At 33.7% G+C, this 25,429-nt stretch overlaps 1 protein-coding gene across 6 annotated transcripts; it reads left to right on the top strand.

Annotated features, from left to right (window-relative positions):
* Positions 1-13,783: 13,783 nt before the first annotated feature.
* LOC107639757 (cysteine-rich receptor-like protein kinase 19) lies at positions 13,784-24,599 on the top strand. 6 transcript variants are annotated; one of them, XM_088485492.1, is made up of 8 exons: positions 13,784-15,384; positions 22,126-22,266; positions 22,386-22,507; positions 22,946-23,006; positions 23,079-23,156; positions 23,305-23,536; positions 23,623-23,776; positions 24,176-24,599. In XM_088485492.1, the coding sequence occupies exons 1-8, from the start codon at positions 13,875-13,877 to the stop codon at positions 24,485-24,487; spliced, it is 2,610 nt and encodes an 869-aa protein (XP_088341618.1). In that variant the 5' UTR covers positions 13,784-13,874; the 3' UTR covers positions 24,488-24,599. The 6 variants fall into 6 exon arrangements, with proteins under 6 accessions (XP_088341618.1, XP_020977299.1, XP_088341619.1 ...); XM_021121640.2 differs by lacking the exon at positions 23,079-23,156; XM_088485493.1 differs by having other exon boundaries at positions 22,946-23,156; positions 23,473-23,536.
* The last annotated feature ends 830 nt before the right edge of the window (positions 24,600-25,429 follow it).

Raw genomic sequence — 25,429 nt, 5'->3', positions numbered from 1 at the left:
TAAGACTAAGCTTGCCTTGTTGCAAGTCAAAGTGGCTATCCTATCCCCTCAGATAGCAGCAACCAAACTTTCTGCTGTCAAGAACTTTATTACAAAAAATTTTGTTGATATAAAAACATACAAGTCATTTATGGTTTTTCCCACAAAGATCACATTATATGTTGTGGAATATTTGAGAACCACAAATTCAACCTCAACAACTCAGACTTCGGAACCTTCTCCTACTATTATGAAAAGGTCAACGACTCCATCTGGTTTAATGAAATGGTCACCTAAACCTAGTATTCTTGGAAGGTGTGGCTTTAAGTGTTGATCTTTTAAACCCAAAGCATCATAGGCATTTGGGAAGGAGGTTAGAATCTGTTCTAATATTAATCAAAATTCTTTTAACAATTTCATTCCCCAACTTAACTGTAATCATCAAGGGCTCATCATCATCATCTGATGTGGCATATTGAAAATTCTCAACTGTAAATTAAAAGCTTTCGAGTTAAATGCCTTTTGTCTTTCTTGACCGCATTCATCGACTTTCTGAAGTCATTTTTTTCCACTACTACATTTACCACAACCTAAGCTATGTCATCTTGGGATTTTGGAGGTCTAGTACTTCTAGGATTCCTATCTTTTCAGTCATCTTCCTCATTCTACCATCTAGGTAGCCTCACGTGCTAATGAACCCCGTTTAGGTAGACCCACACAATCCTTAGTGCGATGACCATAGAATTTATGGTAATCACAATACTGAAACTTATTTAGAGATGCTCTAGGCCTAATCTACCTTGTCGGAAGAATTTCTCTCTGTAACACTTGCTGATAAACCTCAGTTAAGGAAGTGATTAAATGGGTATAGGTGAAAAACTTTCTAACCTATGGTGTTATAGACTTGGGAGTTGTAGATTGTCCCAAGCTTCTGGCCTTATTAGGTGACGAAGCTGGGTTCTTCCTCTCAGTAGACACCACCATTGTGACGTCTTCATTTCTCATATACTCCAAAGCAATTTGATGGATTTTCTCCATTGATTTCATGTATTTAGACGTCAAGCATTACCTAAAGTCTCCTTCTAACAATCTTACAATAACTTCGGGAGTCCGTATATTCACTTCCAACAATGCCTTATTGAAGTGGTCCAAATAATCTCTAATACTTTCTCCAAATCTTTGTTCTACTTTTGAGTAGGGAAACTGGGTGCTTTGCCTGAGTTCTCCTGGTAGTGAAATGAGCAAGAAATTTTGACTTTATATTGGCAATAGTTGGTCCTGATAATATTGTCGGGAAGGCTTTGCATCGTATGTCATCTCCTACACTTTCTAGGTTCATTTTTGCTTCGAAAACGTCAATATGCTCTTGAGGATCAGTGACCCCTTCATACTTCAAGTCGGTTGGCTTGTTGAAGTTCTTCGGCAGTAGAACTTGAAGAACATGGGAAGAAAATGGGATTTGTTCCATAATAACATGTTCACGTGTATCCTTATGCCTTTTAGAACTTTCGTTCTTTAACAGAGTTCTTCTTCTTTTAGACTAGGTTGAGCGTGATTCAGTTCAAGATTGCCTTCCAGTTTTCCGTGTCTATCCTTAGTCAAGGTTTAAAAACTGAACCGGCCAGTTTGACCGGATTAACTGGTCATCTAACCGGTCTAGTTGACTCCAGAACTGCCCTGTAAAAAATTGGTTAAAAAATTGGTTGAACTGGTAGTTAATCGGTAAATCGGCCGAACCAACCAGGTTTTTTTAGGCTTAGTTTTGTAATCCGCCTCGGAAACGGTGTCATTTTAACGCCAGAAAAAAAAAAAGAGAAAACCCACTAACCCAGTCCCAATTTCCAAATGAGCTTAACGAAGTCACGAACGCCTCCCTCTCCCTTCCAACCCTAATTTCCTTCAACGAGCTAAAGGAGCACCTCCACCATCCCTACCACTATCGGCGTCGGTAGTGACCACCAGCAGTTGCCACTCTCGCCACTTGAAGCTTCTGTCGTCGTCCTCGTCGGAAGGTCGGTTTGAAGCTTCTGTCGTTTTCATCGTCGTCGTCGTTGAAAGGTCAGTTCAAAGCTTCTGTTGTTGGCCGTCTCTGTCCTGCCAAGCATCTGTCTCTGCTGTCGTAGACTCTAGGCCTTCTCTGCTGCAGTGAGTTCTTCAGTTTTTCAATTAATTTTTTTGTTAATTATATGAATTGCCGCAGTTAGTTCTTCAGTTTATGATGTTGTTAATTTTTTGAAATAATGGTTGATGGTTGATTTGAGTGATTCTGTTGAATTTTTTTTTTGCTGAGTTAATTTTGTTGATGGGATTCTGAATTGGGGTTGATGATTGATTTTAACGGTGGTTGTTAATTTTGTTAATTTTGTGTTCTGAGTTGGGGGTTGTTGGTGATGTGATTCTGAATTTAATTTGGATGCTGAGTATGGATTCTTTATTTTGAGTATGGGTTCTTTGTTTAGTTTTTCTATTTTTGGATTTTCTGACTTTGGATGCTGAGTTTTCTATTTTTGGATTCTGATTCTTTATTGTTGAATATATTATTAGAAGTCTTTATTGAAATTTTTCCTGATTCTAAATTCTTTGTTGCTGGTAGTTTGAGTTTTTAGTAAGTTTGTTATTCTCAATTCTTTTTTTGTGATTCTTGAATATGATCTTCGCTCTAGGTTCTGCCCTCCAAAAGAAAGAAGTGTATGTTGTTTCCAAGAATGTGATTAGAGGTAAAGAAATTGCTCTGAGATGATGAACCTGGATAGGAGAATTATGCAGCACCAATTTATTATTATGCAAGAAGTCATAGAGAGTGAAAGAAAATTTGAGATTGAAAAAGGAAGTTGATTTAATCATGATCTGCATGTCTCTTTTACACTGAAATATACAAATATTTATACTAAATCACTGCTTTAGTTTCTATAATATCTACATGTATATTGAATTTTAATAATTTTATTGTATATTTAATTAAAACAGTTCAACCACGGTTCGATTCCGGTTGAGCTATTAAACCAATCACTTGACCGGTTCGATTCTCACAACCTTAGTCCTTAGGTCAGGGTAATACCCTCTTGTCTTTCCGGGGAGACTGTGAGCGACGACGATAATCTCCTTAATGTCATCGATGACCTCGATTTGGTGTCCTTCTTTTCCGACCATCTTGGTGGTCCCTAGTGGCATAGCTTTGTGACCTTGATTGTCGAGATCATTTTGTGAGTTAGCGTTCCATCTCCTAGACACAATGATGCATCTCTTGCATAGTGTGGACATAATCCTCTCCCAAGCCGGCAAAGTGCCGACCTTCTGCAGTTTAGCCATCTCCACGACCAAAATCAAGGGGACTATGATCCTGATGTTCTCCTTTATTGTGATCAGGAATAACAATAGTTTCATGTCCATCTTCCTTAACTTGTTTCTTCTTATGGGGTGTTACTGGTTGAATTTTTTATTGTAGATTAATATCACGATCAACCAAGGTACCTAACACTTTAGGGTGTTCATAGATGGCGCTAAATGTTCGGACTAAGTGCAATGATTCCGAGCTCAAGAGACGATGAAAATCCAAGTCTTTATCTTGTTGGTGACCATGCCAAGAGAACAACTTGCAAGGATATTCTGATACTTAAGTCTATAAATGTCTTTTTGTTAGTAGCTATGAACATACTTACTTTAGAGTGGTTTATCGATCTTCTTTTATAATGGTTTTTCTTTTTTGAACAAGAGAGCTCAACACAATACAGTGGAGCATCAGACAACCAAACTGCAGTCATGATCATAAAAGAAAATAAAAACAAAGGTAAATAAACTACCCCTGATGTCATCTCCGGCATTGCCATCAACAACAAAAGGGGTCCAAACTACTCCACTCTCTATAACTGGTCAACGATCTTTGAAACACCTCTTCTGTACCACCTTCTTTGGAATTAAAAATCTGCCTGTTCCTCTCTAGCCAAACATTCCAAATAACCGCAAAGAAGCATATCATCCACTTGTTTCGGTCCTCCTTTCTGTTTACAACACCTGTCTAACTCTCAAAATGTTCTTTTAGTGAGCCCGGAATAGACCACGCTTTCCCGAAATCAGAAAGCCATCGACACCACACTTGCCAAGTAAACTCACAACCCAGAAACAAGTGGTAAATATGTTCAACATCTCTTTTATATAACACATATATGTTGTCTCCATGACTAATCATTCCAAGTCTAAGTAGTCTTTCTTTAGTATTTACTCTTCCTATCAAAACAAACCAAATAAATAACTCCACTCGTGGTGGCACCAAACATTTCCATATAGTTCTGGTGAAGCTGTAACTGGTGATATCCTCTGGGAGAGTATCTGACTGCATCACCTGCACAAAAGAGTTAGTTGAAAAAATTCCTTCCTTGTAAAACTTCCAAACAACTCTATCTTGCTTATTACATGCTAGTTTAACAGGTCTTAAAGACTCATGCAAAATATCCACTAATTCCAACTCTCATTGATATAAGTCTCGCCTCCACTGGAAGTTCCAAATCCACTCTAACCTATCCCAAAACCCACAGTCCCCTATGACAGATCCTTTTTGGTTTGAAACAGAGAAAAGTCTCGAAAATCTCATCTTGAGCGAACCACCTTGTAACCAGACGTCTTTCCAAAATCGAGTCCTCCTACCATCACCCACCTCCATAGTCAACCCAACAATCATCTTGTCTCTTACATTGTTATCCTTGAGCTGCATCTGACATATATCCTTTCATGGTCCCCCTCTAGTAGGTAGTTTCTGAGCTGATAACATCATATTAGGATTCAAGTCATAGCAGGAGCGTACAACTTTCTTCCATAAAGGACATTCCTCCTTTGAAAAGCGCCACCACCACTTGAAGAGTAGAGTAGAGTTTCTAATCACTGCATCACCTATGCCCAAGCCACCCTCCTTTTTAGGGGCCTGAACCACTTCTCACTTAACTAGTGCTATACCATTCCTATCTTCCTCCTTGCTCCATAAGAATCTTCTCTACAACGATATCAAATTTTCTGCCACAACTTTGGCATCTTGTACAGGCTCAGGTAGTACACTGGCAAACTATTCAACACAGACTTTATAAGGACTAGCTTACCCGCTTTATTCAGCACCTTTGCCTTCCACAAACTGAGCTTTTCCTCAACCTTGTCAATTATCGATTTTCATGTCTTGACCAGCCTTAGGTTTGCTCCTAGAGGAATGCCAAGATATCTGACAAGAAGGTTTGCCTCTTTACATCCCAATAAACTGCACATGTTGTCAGTCCAATGCGGTTCACAATTGATTGGGATTAAACTTGATTTATCAAAGTTAATCGTTAACCCCGACATTACCTCAAAGCACCTTAGCAATCTGGCATAGTTTCTGATGGTCTCCTCCTCTGGTGGACAGAATAATATAATGTCATCTGCGAACTGTAGATGTAAAAACTCTATATTTTCCTTGCCAACCAGCAGCGACAAAATTCGTGGGTTCCTCACTACCTCCCATATCATCCTGTGTAGAACATCCACTACCAGAACAAACAAGAACGGAGACAGTGGATCACCTTGCCTCAAACCTCTCTCCATCTTGAACCGTTTAGATGGGGAACCATTTATTAGGATTGCCATGGACGCTGTACCAACACACTCCCTAACCCATTCTCTCCATCTCCAACCAAAGCCCATCTTCTGAAGCACAATATCCACAAAGTTCCACTTTACCCGATCATAAGCCTTCTGAAAGTCTAATTTAATAATTGCCGTCTTCTGCTTCCTCGTCTTCAACCATTGCACTGTTTCGCACGCAATTAGTGCCTCGTCGTGAATTTTCCAACCCTTCACAAACGCGCTTTGAGTTTCCCCTACTAGGCCCGGCATCACTGACCTCATCCTTCTAACCATCACATTGGATATTACTTTGTAAATGCAGCCTACCATGCTGATCGGCCGGAGGTCTTTGATCTCCTTGGCTCCAGTGTACTTCGGTGCAAGGGCCACCCAAGTAATATTGGAGTTAGAAGGCAACCTCGATGACCGAAAGAAGTCCAGAACAGCTGTCGAGAACTCTGTACCAACCTCGTCCCAGCACTTCTTGATGAAGTTCATATTATACCCGTCGTTACCTGGAGCCTTAGAGGATTCACAGTCCCAAGCAGCCTCTCTAATCTCCTCCAATGTCGGTATTCTCTCCAAAGCACTTGATTCTTCTTCGCCAATCCGGTTAACTAGTCCGTCCCTAAAACCCACCACCAGTGATCTCTCCTGATGATACAAATGTCTGTAAAACTCTCTGATGGCTATCTTGATCCTAGCTTGATTTCTTATCAACCTTCCATTATTCACCAAAGAGTCAATTCTATTATTTCTTCTTCTTGCCGATGCCAAGTTATGAAAGTACCTCGTGTTTTTATCCATGTCCTTCGCATGCCTGGAGCGCGACATCTGTTTCCAGTGTATCTCTTTCCTCACATAATACTGCTTGTAACAGATTACTAACGCCTTCCTTCTAGCCTCCACTATACCATCATAAACTCCATTCCCAACCATGTCATCTACCTTCTTGATCTCCTCCTCAAAGCGCTGAATTTTCTTATCCATGTCACCAAATTTTTCTTTATGCCATTTTTCCAAGGGCACCGTTAGAGCCTTCAACTTATCTGTGAACTGCCCCTCTCCAATATTCCTCCATTCCTCTCTGACCATTCTTAGGAATCCTTCATGTGTAAACCAGGAGTCTAGAGTCCGGAATGGACGCGGGCCACCTCTGTACATAGTCACTTCAACTATTATTGGGCAGTGATCTGACAGGCCTCTCGGACCACCTTTTAAACGAATCTCTGGGAACTCCTCAGTCCATTCTACACTCACTAGGACTCTGTCAATACGACTACAGGAACCACCTCTATACCATGTAAACGATCATTCAGCGGTAAGTCCACCAACTGCATATCTTGGATCCAACTCTTGAATTCTTCTGCAGACGTTGTTAACCTGTCCTGATTTTTCCTCTCATCAACCTGTAACACCTCATTAAAATCACCCACGTAGCATATCGGGACTTGACATAAGCCAGCTATAAAACTCAGTTCCTCCTATACAGCAAGTTTTTTCACTCTCGTATGAGGACCATAAACCAAACAGAAAGCACAATGGAACTCATTTTTCAATAAAATCCCCTCAACACATAACCACCTCTCCCCTTTGTAGCAGTTACTCATTCTAAACAGCATCTCATCCCACATTAACAACAGACCCCAGACGTGCCTTCCGATTCTACAAACTCCCAGCCCACCGCATCACTTCCCCAAATACGTACTACATCAAATTTAGTCACAACTTGCAATTTTGTTTCAACCAAACCTAACATATTCAGTTTTTGTTTTTTTATCTCTTTTATCATACTCAGCTTTCCTACCCCCCTCAGCCCCTAACGTTCCAAGAGCTAAAATTCATTTTAAAACATTGTTACATACCTTTTTGATTTTTTTCGATCTGCTTCTTCGCGCCTTCTCTTTTTGTTTTGCTAGTCTCCTCTTCTCAGCTAACGCTTCATTCTGTTCTTGTAAAATCATAATTAAGTCATCTTCTTCATTGTACTGCACTGCTCCGGATTCAACAGCCAACTCCCACGCCTTCCTATTTTCAATCATTTGTTCTTCCCTTTTCGAAACATTATGAATACTGATTACCTGCTGTCCTTCGCCAGTTTCCACGCCCGCTCCAGTTTTGCTGCTGCTCTCACCAATTGTCGCAGGACCTAGTACCCTCCCATCATCCACTGCATCGGCACCATCTTCGAGGCCCACTAGGTTCGTCTCGGGAATCAAGCCAGTCTCCTCGGCGTCTCTGTCAAGCTCGTCTTCACTGGAGGGATCGTCACCTCTCATCGCCAGCAATGGATTCCCAGCACTTTTTGAACGGCATCTTGTTGGCCCATGGAGTCCCGCGTCGTTCCCTGTCACCAGACATGCGTCCCCCTTCTCTCTCCAGCTGGGACCATGGTTGGCTTCACGGTGGTCTCGGCCTCGTCGTGCTCTAACCACTCTGTTCTGGTCTAGGTTCAACATCTCCACTTCCATTAGTTCCTCAGCTGCGGCGCTCTGCTTCGCAATTGGAGAATCCCAACCCGGATGGATCCCTACCCGGCCCGACTGCGTCAGCGTCTCGTCAGTCCATTTCTCCAAGTGAGTTGGGCTACCTGCTTTCTGCTCAGCACGGACTGGGCCTTCGTTGACAAAAGAGCAACCCGTATTCCTTCCTTCTGCACAGGTGTAACCCTCCTTGTTTTTGGCCCAACCATTAAACCGTGTTTGGACAACCTTTTTCCTACAACAGCATCCTTCGTTAAGCCTAGCATCGTATCCCCAACTAACCGTTTGTTCTGATTCCGTATCGTTAACCAAATCACAACATCCCTTCAATTTAGCGATTCCTACTACATCAATGCCTTCTGTTACCATTGGAATTTGAAATTGAACTGATTTGCCACTACTCCATTCATTCAATATATTTTCAGTAATTACCAAATTATCCTTTCCACCATCTTCCTCCCTTGGCATCGCCATCACCAACTCAGCCGCCGGATCTCTGTTTACCAATGACACTATCGAACGGCTCGTACCTGAGATCTCGCATATTTCTGGAAAATATAGTTTATCTATCTCCTCAAATTTACACTCCCATCCAAAACTCTCGTGACCAACCTCTTTAACTAGGACGTCAAATCCACTAGTACCAATTGTGATGTGGATTTACTCGTTAATTCTGTCCATAATGCAAGTGTCAATTTGCACCCGTGCCACACTGAAGGAGAGGCATGATTCCGTGGCTTTGTCACATCCAACAACTTTTTCCCATAGGCTTCCTATCATATTGAAGGTCTCTGTTGACCACGTATGCAAGGGAATACCAAAGCACTCTAACCATACCCTTCGAGTTTCACTACGCTCCTCCTCATCCCATCTCCATACACTATGAAAAAACTTCAGGAGGCTGTTCAATTCGAACGTGTAGGCTTCTTCAGCACTGATTATACTTTCAAACGTCAGAAGTGCTTTGTACGCTCCTAGTTCTCTGACTTCCACCACATGGGGTAAATTCTTACTGATTATGGCCTTCAAGGACTTATAGTCAATTACCTTTGTCGTTCCGCCTATTAAACTCCTCTGTAACCAGTCTAGATTTTCTTTTGCCACCATCACTTCCAGCTTCTTCGTCCACCCATTGTCGTGCGGGTCACCTGGTGATTCCTTCTTCTTTAGCTCCTTCACATTGCTCCTTACAACTTTTTGGTGCACTTCATGTTGAGATTGAATCTTGACTGAATTCTGTGCGTCATTTTCCTCTTGATGTCCCTTCGTAATCTTCACTTCATTCGTGCGTCGATATCTAGCTTCTCCTACTGTGACAATCTTGCCTCGTAATCTCATCCTATTCATTTCCGCAATAGCCTTCATAGCTCCCCCTTCGTTGTATATCGGATGAACGCAAAAATGTACAGTGTTCCATTTTTTTGTTTTCGTGACAAATAGATATCATTTATCCGCCCAGTCCAATTGAACAAATGATGCAGCTCCCTCTTGAAAATATCTTCTGGAAGATGATCTACGAAAATAGAGAATGATTCGTTTTCCAATCGATAATACTCTTCTCTATTCCAAACTCTAGGATCTCTACGAAAAACCTACTTCTACCCCTCTCAGTGTTTTTCACCCCTCTCTCTCACACTCTCCCACTCATCTTAATCTCTCTCAGGTGGCATAGGATTTAAATCTTGAATTTTATAATGGTTGTTACTTCTGATTTTAGCCGTTTTACCAATTTTATACGATGATGATATAGTAATGCTTTTGTTTATTAGCATTTGATGGCTTATAACCTTCTTTCAGGATGTATATTAAAATATTTCTTATTTATAAGGTCTTGTTCTGGATACTTTTTTTTACGGTATTCTCCAACCTAATAGTTCAAGAACTAATTTATTGTGAATCGGAGGTTTATTTAAAAGTTTGCCGTTGGCTAATAAATTGCTGCATACACAAAACAAGATTCGAACTTCCGACGCTTGCCTAAGCGAACTAATGAGTTAACCACTAAACAAATCCGACTTGATTTCTTGAATACTCTTTATTAGTGACTTTTGGATTTTGTTCGTTGTAATTTTTGGACTTTGCTTGCTATAATTTTTTGGTTTTTTATGGTATTCTCAATTTGGCATTAAAAATTAATTTATCGCAGTACTAAATTCTATTTAAAAATTTATCGTTAGCCAATAAATTTTTAAGGTGTTTGCTATGGTACGATGATAAATTTATACGTATCGATACGTTTAAAATATAGACAAATAATAACAATCCACGTGGAATTTATTTTCCATATCAACATTTAATTTTTGTTTTTTTAAATATATATTATATCACCACTTTTACTAATACACCCCTTTAATTAAACAAAAATAAAAAATATTTTTTATTTAATTTTATAAAAAGTCTTAAACATTCTTCTTTTATTTGATTAGACAAAAATATCCTTTTAAATTAACGAAATTTTAGAATTCAATTAATCCTAATTTTATAGTTTTAAATAATTTAAACAACAAAACAAAAACATATTAAAAAAATAAAAAATCAAAAAATTTTTATCTTCTCTAATTTCTCTAATCATTCGTGTCCCCTCTAAACAAAACATATCAAAAAAACAAAAAATCAATAATTTTTCATCTTCTCCAATTAACCCTCTAAAGCAAAATAGTGAAAATCTCAAACCAAAACCCTAGATTCTTTAATCTGCTCTAACTTCTTTCTCATTGCGACTATCGAGTGCTTTCTCGTACAGCTTGAAGAACTGATTTAAGTTGATTGAAGCATTTACATACCCATCAGAGTATGAGTTCATGCCAAAGTGATATTATTTTGAGTTCTCATGTTCAAGCTTCGGTTTGTATAACTTTGTTGTTTTGCTGGCAATTCTTTTTAAGTGTATTTGTTGTTTTTTGCTAGGATCCACATCCGCCACGAAGAATGGAACACCCAGTGAAGATTCCTACTTGTCTTGCATCACATCTGGGAGTGATTAAAATCAAAGGATCTATTGATGTCCATGATGGGTAACAACCAAAGCGATGGCATGAACTCATACTTTGATGGGTATGTAAATGCTTCAACCAACTTAAATCAGTTCTTCAAGCTGTACGAGAAAGCACTCGATAGTCGCAATGAGAAAGAAGTCAGAGCAGATTATGCAGCGGGGAAGAATCTAGGGTTTTGGTTTGGGATTTTTATTGTTTTGTTTTAGAGAGGTAATTGGAGAAGATGAAGAACGATTGATTTTTTGTTTCTTTGATATGTTTTGCTTAGAAGGGGCACGAATGATTAGAGAAATTGGAGAAGACGAAGAAATTTTGATTTTTTGTTTTTTTAATATGTTTTTATTTTGTTGTTTAAATTATTTGAAACTATAAAATTAGGATTAATTGAATTCTAAAATTTCATTAATTTAAAAGGATATTTTTGTCTAATCAAATAAAAGAAGAATATTTAAGATTTTTTATAAAATTAAATAAAAATTATTTTTTTATTTTTGTTTAATTAAAGGGGTGTATTAGTAAAAGTGGTGATATAATATATATTTAAAAAAATAAAAATTAAATATTGATATGGAAAATAAATTCCACGTAAATTGTTATTATTTATCTATATTTTAAACGTATCGGTACGTATAAATTTATCATCGTACCATAGCAAACACTAATTTTTAATACATAAAATAAAATTCGAACTCCGACACCTACTTAAACATTTTGTTATAGTGTTTGGGCCTTGTCCGTAACAACAAATTTAACGGTAATTATCATGAAGTTTATCATCTTATTAGTATGCTCTGGAATCTAGATGTTAATCAAGTCTTCTGATTTTCTTTCCATTTTCCTTTTTTCCCCGAAGACAAAACTAATCGAGCTTCACATTTTCCAAAGACAAGACATAAGATAATGACACTTGTTTGTCTGTTTTTGGTTGCAATTTTATTTTTATTTTTATATTTTAAATATCTCAATGACTTTAATTACTTCTCCATTAACGGGATTTAGTCTCTCCTCTGTGTTCCTTTCTCTTGTATACCACCATTTAAATAATAGTAAACAGTTTATGTTAAGAAGATAATAATTTAAAATTATTTTATTTTATATTTTAAATTTTTAATTATATATAATATATAAATATATATTTATTATATTAAATATTAATTAAATATTCGATGATAATTAAATAATAGAAAATGAAATAAATAGTAGTTAAAAATACAAAATAAATAATTTTATTTAGACTAATTTTTTTCTAAATATTTTTTATTTATAAATAATACACACATGTTAAATCAAAGGACAAATCAGAAATAGGCGAGTGAAAATGCAATGATGAATTTATAATTAATCCAATGTGATAAAATAAAATAAATATATAAGTAACAAACAATTTTGAACACATATCATTCTTTGATGATCAGTCTAATTATTTTTAAAATATTAAAAAAATATTAGGTAAATAAATTATTTTTATAATTATGTATAATCAAGTTTTTTCTCTGATTAATTAAAAGTGACTATCACTTTTAATTATTGATTTTGTATATTTAGTATTTTCATATTTTTAAGGTATTTTTTATTAAGAAATATTTTATTTTATGTTTACCCAATGTTAAGTTTAGTTAGCTTAATATAGGCGGTACACTACGACATAAAAAAAAACTAAGTTTTAGTCTAGGCAAAAACCACTAATTAAAAAATCAGCCTCTGATCTAATTAATTTCTTATAAATAGAAAAAAAACATATTCCTAAAAAAACGCAAAAATAATAAAACATTTTTGCTATTTTTAGTCAATGCTAAACAGCTATCACTAATTACTTGTGCATATAAATTTTATTATATCGAAAATAAAAATATTTTAATCATTAAAATTAATTATTATATAATTATATAAATATATATTATTTAATTTATTTTTAATATATATTTTATATTTTAATATATATTTTATACTAATAATTAATTTTAATAATTAATTTTAATATACATTTAAGATGGGTATATAAAAAAATATCATAATTATGTATGAGCGTCGCTCTCAATGCATTATAATGCGGAAGGGGAACAGGGGATTCAGGTAACTAAAATTCTTCTTAGCAAAGTCTTATTCATATATATAATTAATAAAGGAAGTGTTAAGTAAACAATGATCATTTTAAACAACATAAATAATCATCAATCAAATAAAAATACACTATATTTTAATTTAATGTTATTAATTAAATTTAAGATTAATTTACTCTTTTAACTTTATTAATTCACATTATTCACATATTTATTCAAAAATATTATTAGTTACCTATACTTTTTCAATTAATAATTCTTCCCGACAATTATTGTCGCACTTAGCATCCAAATTCCCATAGCATTCATATTTATCTAGATTTCTCTTGTCTTGCGAAGTGTTTTACACTCACAGCCTTGACTAATTAACCCTGCAATTTTTCCACCATTGACTTGCATTATTATTTATTAGAAATATATTTTTTTATCTGTTTAAATTAAAAAAAATAATTTTATAACATGTTATTAAAATTTTAATTATAAAAAATTTTAGAATTTAATTTTTATTGAACTCTAAAAAAAAACTAATATAAGACAAAAAAATTATATAAAAAAATAAATAAATTTAAAAAAAATTATATTTAAGAGAATATACAAAATATAATTATTATATATTTTCTCTTATTAATTTAAATTTATGAGTTTATACTTGTGAAAAGAATGATTTCATGACATTATTCGGCACCCACATGCAGTTGTTCATTCCCTCATTATTAATACACAAACAAATTTGGCAATTGGTATGTAGTACTTGTTATTAGCTCCACCATACCATGGGTTTGAACTTCAACTCCCTCAGGCTTCTTGTCTTCATCTTTTCCCTTGTTAGCTTTATCATGAGTTTCCCAACAACTACTAAAGCAAAAGAACTTGATTACCAAGGCCCAAAGTGTTCTGAAGATAGGACCACTTTTAACAGCACCTACCAAGTAAACCTTATGACACTTTTCTCATCCCTATCTTCCAAAGCCATCATCACCATCTTCTACAACGACACCGTCATAGACAACAAAGATACTTCTAGTGCAGTGTATGGACTCTTCATGTGCAGGGGTGATGTACCCTTTGATGTTTGTGGAGACTGCGTTCAAAGCGCAAGCCATGTTCTCTCTGCAGAGTGCACCTTATCCCTATGGGGTATGATCTGGTACGAACAATGCATGGTTCGGTATTCCAACACTCGTTTCTTTTCTGTTCCAGAAACAGAGCCCTTCACTCCCATGTCCAACAACTTCAATGTTTCCATTAATCAAGACATCTTTGTCCCTCTTCTTGCCAACACAATGAACAAAACTGCAGAACAAGCCGCCGTTTCTCTCAACAAGTATGCCACAAAGGAACAAAAGGTAACAAAACTTGAGACGATTTTTACTCTTGCTCAGTGCACCCAGGACCTCTCGGTTGGAGATTGCAGATCTTGTCTTGGATTCGCCGTTGGGCAGATCCATGAATGTTGTAAAGGAAGACGAGGAGGGAGAGTATTGCTCCCCAGCTGTAATGTTCGGTTTGAATTTTACCCCTTCTATCGTCATGGCGTCTCTAAAGCACTTGCTCCTGCTACAAAGTATCCAATCATGGAGTCGAAATATTCGCCAGATCCGGGTTATTTGTCTCACCAATGTTCAAATAATCAACCCACAAACTTACAGAAACGCCTAACGACGCTCCTCTCTGACTTGTCTTCCAAGGCAACAAACTCGAACAACAACGAGTTCTACATGAGCAATGTTAGCAACAACTTGTTTGGCCTCTACTTGTGCCGCGCCGACCTACCGTCTTCTCTCTGCGCAGACTGCATAGTCAACGCCACAAACCGAATCACCTCCGAGTGTCCAACGTCCATGGAGGCTATAATCTGGTACAACCATTGCTTGCTTCGTTACTCCAACCACTCTTTCTTCAGAACAATGGGAACTAATCCAAGATTCAAGATGATGAATGTTACGGACTATGACGATTACAAAAGCTACTACAAGTACGAACTGTGGAGTGCGTTGACGAAGGTGGCGGGAGAAATCTGGGATCGGAGTGACAGATATTACGCAGAGTCCTTTGTGTTGAACGATGTGCAAAGATTGTTCGTGCAGGGGCAGTGCACGAAAGATTTGGCTACTTTGGATTGTAATTACTGTATTCACGATGTGATTGAAACGGCGATTCCGTGGTGTTGTTTGGGAAGCATAGGTGGCAGAGTTTTGTATCCAAGCTGCACTTTGAGATTTGAGTTGTTTCCATTCTATAGGAATGGTACGGACGATCAGCCTCCGTCAACTACAACTACAGGTATGTATAGAGTATTTTACATTCCAATAATGTTATAGAAAAAATTTCAAGTATACCGGGAACACCGGTGTTTCAATTATTTTAATCGTGAATTTTAATTAATATATATTATATATATCTTTTATAAGGAAAAGTCTAGGGGCCAGCAGTTTTGTTGAATTTTGGCCAGCATGTAGCCAGCAGAAAAAGGTGAGTCATTGGATGAAAACTCACATCGATCTCACACCATTAGATCATTATTGATGGCTATTTAATGGCTACCAATCACAAAAGTTGCTGACCCCTAACATTGCTCCTTTTATAATTCAAATTAACGGTTAAATCAACTAAAACACCGATGATGTTTCGGTATACTTAAAATTCTTCCAATGTTATAATACACTTCTGTTATTTCACAGTTGCACGCATGAAGCACTCGCACGCACTCACATCACATGATACAAAATGATAAGGACAGACAACCACTTTAATTTTAAATTTTTATTAGATACGAAAAGTGTGTGTATAATTTTTTATAAATAATAATATATTAATTTTATTAATGTTAAAGAATAAACAAATATTTTTTAATTATATAAAATATATTAAATATTTTTTGTGTTAATTAATCATATTATATAAAATTTTTAAATTTATTTTAAAAATATAAATTAATAATAATATTTGATACGTAATTAATATTTAATAGTATTTGAGTGTGTTTAAATATATTGAAAATATATTTTTATTTTTTATCGAAGACGTGTGTGAAACGTGTATCGAGTATGATGTCCAAATCATATCAGATATGTATGAACATAATAACATAACGAAATTTTTGTACTTCATAAATAAATATTACACAATGATGCTATATGATCAAATTATTTTAATAATTAGTTTTAATTAAGTTCGGTTCAATAATTTATTAGTATGATAAAAATTAATTAAAAAACAAAAAAATTAATTAAATTTTATTAAAAAACAATTTATTCATTTATTATTTTTTTAACTTTAAAAATAGAGTAGTTTCTAAATTAATATGACTAGACAATTAATAGAGATTGGTTTTTATTCCGTTAATAATTATTTATGTTGCGTTTAGAAGGGAGATTAAAATTGAGAAATAGATATTAAAAGACAGATTTTTATTATGTTTGGTATAAAATATATAAAATTGGATTATGTCTTAGTATCATGTTTAGTTTAAGATAAATATAAAAATTGAGGGGTATATTTGAAATTTAAAAAGTTAAATAAAAATATTTTTATAAAAAAATATTATTAAAATTTCAGTTTTCGTTTCTAGAAATTTCAATCCTTGTGTCTTACTTTTTGAAAATACTGAATGGACTAAAAATTTTATATTTCAAAACTAAAATTTTAGTTCTAGTTTCTAATCACCAAATACAATACTCAATCCTAGTTTTCAGTTCCAGTCGCAACCTAAAATCTATTTAAATGAATGCAATTATGCAAGAAACGTATCTTTAGATTTAATATCTTTGGCGAGTGCTAAACACTGATTTAAAAAATTCGTAAGTTTAAAACTAAAGATTCGTTGTAACTCTAAACTCAAATTCAACACTTTTCAAAATTTAGTAAAAGATGTCACAATTTCAAATCAATAATCAGGAGTTTAGTTTTGAGTCGTTCTCCCTATAAATCACAATCGAATGTATTATTATTGGCTATGAAAAAATTAGGGATTTGATAGCAATTGACGAAAATTTAAATAACAAGAAATTAAAAGAGCAAACAAGGATTAAATAGCAAAGCCATAAGACTAAGAATAATTAAAGTAATTAACTAAGAAATGAAAGTAAATTCAAATGTTAAAAAGATCGATCTTGACAAATATTGAGGGTTTAGGATTACTATCCTTGCCACTAACTACAACATAATTACAAAGAACAAATTCAAAGGAAAGCCAATTAGGCTTAATTAACTTTATTAATCCATAAGTCATAACCAACTTACTAATTGAATTAGTAAAAAATTAGCATTAGCGAAAACAAAATTAATTAATATCTCTGAATTATCAATCAATTTGGATATTAATGACTCAAGTTCACCCAAGTTCCTAGCTCAAGCCCAAAATATAAAATCTACTCTATAAATAAGTCAAACAATTTATCAAACACCTGAAGTGCATAAATATAAAACTTCATAAATTGCAAAAATTAGTAAAATCTACAACTACATCATTCAAGAAAGCAATAATAACATCTCATCAATTAAGTAATAATAAAAGATAAAACATTAAATTCATTAAATGAAAATGAGAATTCAACAAGGATTTAAAGACATAAAATAACAAAATAGAAAAATAATAAAAAATTCTAAGACACTAGAATAGCAAAATAAGAAATCATAAACTAAGAACTACAATTAAACAAACTAAAACAAAAAAGAAAAAAAAATACATAAGAAACTCTTGATTTTAGAGAAAAGTTAAAGCTTTTCTTTTAAAAATTCAAAATTCTAAACCCTTAAAAAAAAAAGAAAAGAAAAATGAGTGTATGATGTGTGTGTCCCTTCATAAATTGCTTCAAATATGACCCCCCCCAAGTTGCAAATTTTGTGTCATTTTAAATGAAGCCCGTGATTAGGGTACGCACGCACATGTGGGTGCATGCACACGCACCTGTGCAGAATTTTTCAACGGTGCATGGGCACCAGATAGAATTGCTTCTTCCTTATTTTCTAGAATTACTTTCTCCTTTTTTTTGGCAAAATTTCTATTTCTGTCTATTTTTTTAAGTTATTTTTGTCTCCTAAATTTTAAACAACTTAAATAAATATATCAAGTCTTTTAAAGACTTAAAAAATATGTTTTAATCAATTAAGCATAATTAAATTTTTTTTTACAAAAACATGCATTTATAAAAAATATGTACAAGATAAATTCTGCTTTTTTTTAATCTAAAAATCATTCTAAAATATAAATTTATTAATCTTATATTTCTATTTTTCATGTTTAAAGTATAAAATTAGTCTTTCCAAAATTAATACATTTAAATTTAAAATAAAACATAATATAAATAAAAATAATAAAATTTAAATTTTAAATCCTAAAAAATAATACATTACATAACGTAATTTAAACAAAAATAACAAATTTTGAATCTAAAACTTTAGATTTTATATTTTTTCTAATATTTTACTTGTAATAGTATATGATTGAATAATAATAATAATAATAATAATAATAATAATAATAATAATAATAATAATAATAATAATAATAATAATAATAATAATAATAATAATAGCTCTCCTCAACCTTTGCGGTCGTCGCCTCTCGCCATCCTCTGTTTCAATGTCACGCTGCTCATCCCCCACTCCAATTTCATCTCTCACACTCAAACACAGTAGAAGCAGACGCAGAGCACAAAACCTCAATCTTCTCTATCATCGATGCGCCGCTCGTCAGGTTTCATCTCGTTGCCGCGCCGCTCGTCAACCCTTCTGTGTCAACACATCGTCTCATTTCTCGCAGTCACTGTTCGCTTCTGCCTCCCTCTCTAGTCGTTGCTGTCACTGCTTGCGCATCGGCGATCTTCTCTTGTCTCCGCTCTGTCTCTCTCTGCCTCCTTCTTCTCTCCTCTAGCACGATTCTCTCTCTCAACCGTGGTGAGTTTTTTTTTAATTTTTTTAGTTATTCAATCATTGTTCTTTAATGTTCTGGTGATTGTTGCTGCTGATGTTGTTTCAACATAACAAAAATGGTTAATTTTAGTTGTTTTCTATTCTATAATTATTGCTAATTTTTTTATTGTTGCTATTTTTTGTGCTTGTTGTTGTTTAAGTTGATTGATACTTGCTATTTAGGTTGATTGATCTTTTCTGATTAATGCTGATTTTTTTTTGTGATATTTTGTGTTGCTAGTTTTTATTTTTGTGATTTGTTGAAGAAGAAGAAGAGCAGAGTTGAAGAATAAGGAATTAGGATTTTAGAAGGGGATTGCTGTTATCTTTTTAATATAAAACGACCTCATTTTAACATAAATCAGTCTAGCTCAGTTTTTCGATGGACGGAAAATACCTTAGGGACTACTATGAGTTTTGGAGTGCAACTTCGAGGATAAATTTGGATAATTATTAACTTTAGGAATCACTTTAAAACTCAAATGCAATTTGAGGGACTACTTTGAGACTTAACTCAAGAAAAAAAAATAATATATTGATAAGGACAAATATATATATATATATATATATATATATATATATATATATATATATATATATATATTCAAAATTTATCTAGTGGGACAAATACACTCCTCATTTGTACTTAGGTTTAAAAGTTACATCAACATTGCATTACAATTATGTTAAAATATTATCATCTGGGTAAAGTACTAAATTGGTCCTTTACGTTTGGACGTAACATTGTTTTGGTTCTTAAGGTTTAAAGTGTCCTATTTGAATAAAAAAAAGTTTCATTTAGCTCTAACGTAGTCCCACCGTGAGGTCAAAGTTAAATAATTAACGAAATATCCTACATAACAGTAGTACAAGAACAAGATTGATAATTTGAAGAACAAGTACAAGCTTCAAAGGCACAAAATCAACCGTAGATGCATTAATACATTTATTTATCATTCTCTTTAGTTCTATAGAAAATATTTCATTTAAATTGTAAGAAGAATGATAAATAAATGTATTGATGCATTCACGGTTGATTTTGTGCCTCTAGAGCTTGTACTTGTTCTCCAGATTATCGACCTTATTTTTGTACTGCTGTCATGTAGGACATTTCGTTATTTATTTAATTTTGACCTTACGGTAGGACTACATTGAAGCTAAATAAAACTTTTTAAAATTCAAATAGGACACTTTAAACCTTAAGGACCAAAATAAGATTACGACCAAATGTAGGAGACAAATTTAGTACTGTTCATACCCTGGTCCAGTACTATGGTTTAGGCCCAAGTAAGTCAAAAAAGTCCAATCCAAAGGTTGGCCTTCACCACTTACCCCGACCTCATCTAAAGAGGTCGGGCTTGACATAGGCCCCTCCCCAATGAGGTCGGTTTCGACATAAGCTGGCAGATAACACTTATTCAAATAAGTAACTGCCTCCTAAAATCTCTCATCCACTTCTAGAAGCAATATCTCAACAACCCTAAGATAAAGGGGCGGTTATTCACCTTCAGAAGTAGAGCTACTGTAACGGTGGTTATTGAATCACCACTATAAATACCCTGATACACCCAGGTAAAACTAAGTTTCAATACTTTAAACCTGCTTACCCCCTTGCTAACTTAGGTATCGGAATGTCTTTGCAGGTACCACCCCCATTCTCCAAATACACAACTCGGACGGCAGTTTTCAAACGTGTACAAGTCGGAAACCACCTTTCATTGACGCTTGGGCCAACTTTCAAGCCCAATCCACCTATTTCAGGTTACCTACATAACAAGTACTTTACCCTATGATCTTAAACATGTAAATAAATCAAATCAATATTATTATATCCATTATTTGACCTAATATGTGATTATTTGTTTTGTGACAAGTAGTTAAGTATGATATTAAATATTTGTCTAATAGGAATATTAAGCCCCACTACTAAAAACTTTTTAAGAAAGAAAAGCCAATAAACCCAATTCAACTTTCTAATATCTTGGTGTCTTATAAAAAAAGTCATAACCGCACCGCAAGGCTTGGTTTAGTGGCAATTATGTTTGCCTTGTAAGAAGGTATACCGGGTTTAAATCTCAGCTGAAGTTGGGTGTTGTTTAAAAACCCATACTATTCATGATAGTGTGTGTGAGTGTGTTATGTAAATGTGTGAAACATGAGTGTATTGTCTATGATTGGGGGCTGTCTAATCCGCTTGACAAAAAAAAACCATAACCGAACTTCAAGCGAGCAATGGAGGAAGAGAACGACTTCAACGAGCGAGAGAGGGAGAGGGGTTCAACCGGGTCGGGTTTCTGGATTTTTTCGGGTTGAGCATGGGCTTTTGCTTTGTTTGGGACTGGGCCAGATTGTTGGTTCCATTCTTGACAAAAAAAATCTCTAAAATATCCACACAATCACAGAAATAGATAAAAAAAATAAAAAAAAATCATTAATTAATATCCTAATTAATCTGACTCAATAGTCAGCAACTTTTAACATCAAGCACCTTTCAAATGGGATCTACCGTTCTGTAATCCTAAGGTTTTGTAGGACCTATTGTATAGAATTTGTCTCCATTAATATTTTTGCATAGCATACAATGTTCTTCTAATAACAACATGTGTCTTTCTGCTAGTATAGAAAAAATTTACTTTCTACACAGGAGCACTCACCTTTAAGTTGATGTCCTCACAATTGAGGCGTAATTCAGATGAGAGGTTGCGTTTGATTTGCGTTTATTTTTTGTTTTTATTTTCAGCATTTTTTATTTTTTAGATTTTGTAAAAGAAAAAATGAAAATAGGAGATAAAAATAAAAACAAGATTTTATTATTTTTATTTTTTTTTTCACAAAATTCAAAAAATAGAAAATATTGAAAATGAAAACACAAAATGAAAACACAAATCAAACGCACTCTAATTGTCTCACAAAATACTCCATTCGGGTCCAATTCTCAGTTAAGACTGGACTGTAATTTAAAAACTCTAAATGTGTGAGTGGATGTGTGTAAATAGTGTATTGACAAAAAAATAAAATGTTGATGTCCTCATTTATTTTTTCTTTTATTAACTTTAAAACATATATGAATATGACTTATATATGTTATAAATAATAATTTTTGTATTGTAGTGAAAACTGGTCGATCACGAGCAGTTATCTTGATTATTGTTGTCCCCGTTGTTGCTTTGGTGTTACTCCTCTCTTTTTGTTGCTATTTGTTTCGGAAAAGAGCAAGAAAAAGTTACAATAAGACCATCCTCAGAAAAAATTGTAAGTATCTTGTGGAAAATGAAAAATTCAATATAATTGATAGTTTACAATTTATTTGTAAGCTTAGAGAAATTTGCAAAGTTATTGGATTTAAAATGTTAATAATTTGTTTTGTCTAGTTGGCCATGAAAGTGACACTATAGGGGGCTTGCAATTCAATTTGTCTATAATTGAAGCGGCAACAAATCACTTTTCACAAGAGAACGAGATTGGCAAAGGTGGATTTGGACAAGTTTACAAGGTAGGAGAGAAAATAAAAAAGAGAAAGAGTAGTGCTAGGAGCCAATGGCCTAAGTGTACAATGTGGCTAAATCTTTGGTTTATGAATCAAATGAACATCACCTATACTATGCAGAATAACCATCCGGATACCAGGGATAACCATCCGGATACTTATAAAAAGCTAATTTTGGGTTCACCAAAGATCAAACCCTTGACCTTCTGGATCTAGAATTCTTATACTATGTCCTGAAACCACTCATCCCAAAAGCATAACTTGACAGGACAATGTAACACTAATAATAATATCTCTAATACTTTTCAAACCTTCATTGTACACATTGTACGCTTAGGTCATTGGCTCCCTATACTTTCTCAAAAGAGAAAATCTATTTCTTTCAATTAATTTTAATATTCTTTTTTCTATTATAGTTGATGTGGTTTATATTATATATTTTAGGGTGTTCTTCCTGATGGACGACATATAGCTGTAAAGAGACTTTCAAAAAGTTCTACCCAAGGTGCTACTGAATTCAAAAACGAGGTTTTATTAATAGCCAAACTTCAACATAAAAATCTAGTGGCATTTTTAGGATTTTGTCTTGAAGGACAAGAGAAGATACTTATCTATGAATATGTTCCAAACAAGAGCTTGGATTACTTTCTGTTCGGTTTGTTGCTTTTCCCCTCTTAAACTTCTCTTTAGTTATTTAACTTTCGCATATTTTTGTGATTAATTTGCATTATATATTTTGAACTATATTTGAAGTATCTAGTTGTCTAATATGTATTAATATATATTCACTAAAAATTTTGTAGATCCTCATTCCGAGAAGTTGTTAAATTGGTTTGAACGCTACAATATTATAGATGGAATTGCTCAAGGAATTCTTTATTTACATGAATATTCTCGTCTCAAAGTTATTCATCGTGATCTTAAACCTAGTAATATATTACTAGATGAAAATATGAATCCTAAAATTTCAGACTTTGGTCTTGCTCGAATCATAGATCAACAACAAGGATCTGCATCTAGAGTTGTTGGAACACTGTAAGTCGCCTTTCTATACTTTCCTATATATAACGTATACATGGAAAGTTTAAGCATGTCATGATACATTCTTTCTAATTTTATAGGGGTTATATGTCTCCTGAATACGCAATGCAAGGAAAATTTTTTGAAAAGTCAGATATTTTCAGTTTTGGAGTCATGATTCTCGAAATTATTACAGGAAAAAAGAATGTAGGTTCCAATGTATCATACCGTATTGCAGAGGGTCTTCTAAGCTTAGTAAGTGAAATAATCTAATATATAAATTCTTCAACGTAACACAACCCTGTCCCTTTTATGCAAGTCTAAAAAAAGTATGTTTTTTGTTCGTAACCTTTATAATTTTTTTTAAAAATATTCTTAATATTTAATATCATTCAATTTTGTCCCCAATAATTTTTGTTTATGCCAAAATTATCTTTGGACGTTAATCATATTTAAAATATTAGGATAAAATTAAAAACATTCAAAAATAACTTGACACAAATTCTAAATGTTAGAAATAAAATCAAATAAATCGAAAACGTTAGAGATAAGATTAAATGAAATTAAACATTAGAGTATTTTTGAAAAGAAAATACAAAAAGTATATTTACTTTAATGATTCTATTAACTATTAAGTTGATAAATTGGTTACAGGTATGGAGACAATTTTGCAACCAAAGACCATTATCTGTATTGGACCCAAAAATGAAAGAAAATTGTTCTGAATTTGAAGTTATAAGGTGCATTCAGATTGGTTTATTGTGTGTTCAAGAAAATCCAGACGAAAGACCTACAATAGCAACAATTGTGTCATATCTTAGTAATATCTCACTTGAATTGCCTTCTCCACGAGAACCAGCATTTTTCTTGCATGCTAAAATGGATCCAACAAAAACAATTGCTGGCGAGTCATCAAGTTCTTTCTCTGTTAATGAGATGTCTGAAAGTACCTTTCTTCCCAGATAGGAACCAATTTATATATAATATATATGATGGTGTATAATAAAATTTCAATGGGTCATTTTGATGGTTGAGAGATAATGGAGTTACACATATATGTTATCAAAATTTGAATGCATGTGTTGGTCTCTATATATCTGCCATCTCTTGTTTATTTGGACTTTAGAGATATAATTGTGAGAAATTATTGTATGCTTGTTGAATATCTTGGATGTGTTCAAAAGCAATATTTGGGCCAAACTATGTTACGTAGGTCATAAGAAAAAAAAAAATAATCAAAAGGGGTGTCTAACTTAACCTTGAAAATCTTCTAGCATTGTTCTGAGCTCGAGGGGTTAATTATCCACAAAATGACAAAAATTCTTTCAAAAGATATAAGATATTTGTGGAATAATCTATTATGAATAAAATTGATAAACAACTCTTAAATTTTATTATCTATTAACTATTTTGGCAAGTATCTTATATATTTTTTGGGATTTTTTTTGAAATTTTATTTTTTGAAGTTCTTTTTATCATAAAGAAATCTTGTAAGATCTAATATAGAGGTTAATGGAGTCGTGAAAAATTATATAATGAAGTGATTAATACTATACAAAGAAGAAAATTATTTTATTTTATCATGTAATAAATATTTCTACAAATATACGTGAATCGAATGAAATCGAATATAAACAAATTTTTTATAAGATCAGCATGTAATTTTGAGTATATAAATAGTTTTTGATAACAACTCACTATAGAGACAATATGACAATGGTGTCATTTTGCTGGTTTATTAAGAAAATGTTTAATTATTCTGCAGGTCTCTATAGTTTTACCGAATTTTCAATTAGGTCCCTATACTTTTTTTCTTTTCAACTGAGTCCATAGACGTTAATTTTTTTTTCAATTTAGTTCCTGCCGTGACAAAATCGTTTGAGATAACAGAATATTCTGTTCAAAAAT

Source organism: Arachis ipaensis, chromosome B4 (assembly GCF_059453495.1).
Source record: "Arachis ipaensis isolate K30076 ecotype BB chromosome B4, ASM5945349v1, whole genome shotgun sequence".
Lineage (NCBI taxonomy): Eukaryota > Viridiplantae > Streptophyta > Magnoliopsida > Fabales > Fabaceae > Arachis > Arachis ipaensis.
Note: the sequence above shows the minus strand (reverse complement) of the source record. Positions and strands in the feature narration are given on the sequence as shown.

Bases quoted from the DNA above. Each gene is read 5' to 3' on its own strand.
- LOC107639757 (XM_016343351.3), top strand. From the start codon at position 13,875: ATGGGTTTGAACTTCAACTCCCTCAGGCTTCTTGTCTTCATCTTTTCC. The intron at 22,267-22,385 runs GTAAGTATCTTG...TGTTTTGTCTAG, and splicing joins GACCATCCTCAGAAAAAATT to TTGGCCATGAAAGTGACACT. The intron at 23,537-23,622 runs GTAAGTCGCCTT...CTAATTTTATAG, and splicing joins TCTAGAGTTGTTGGAACACT to GGGTTATATGTCTCCTGAAT.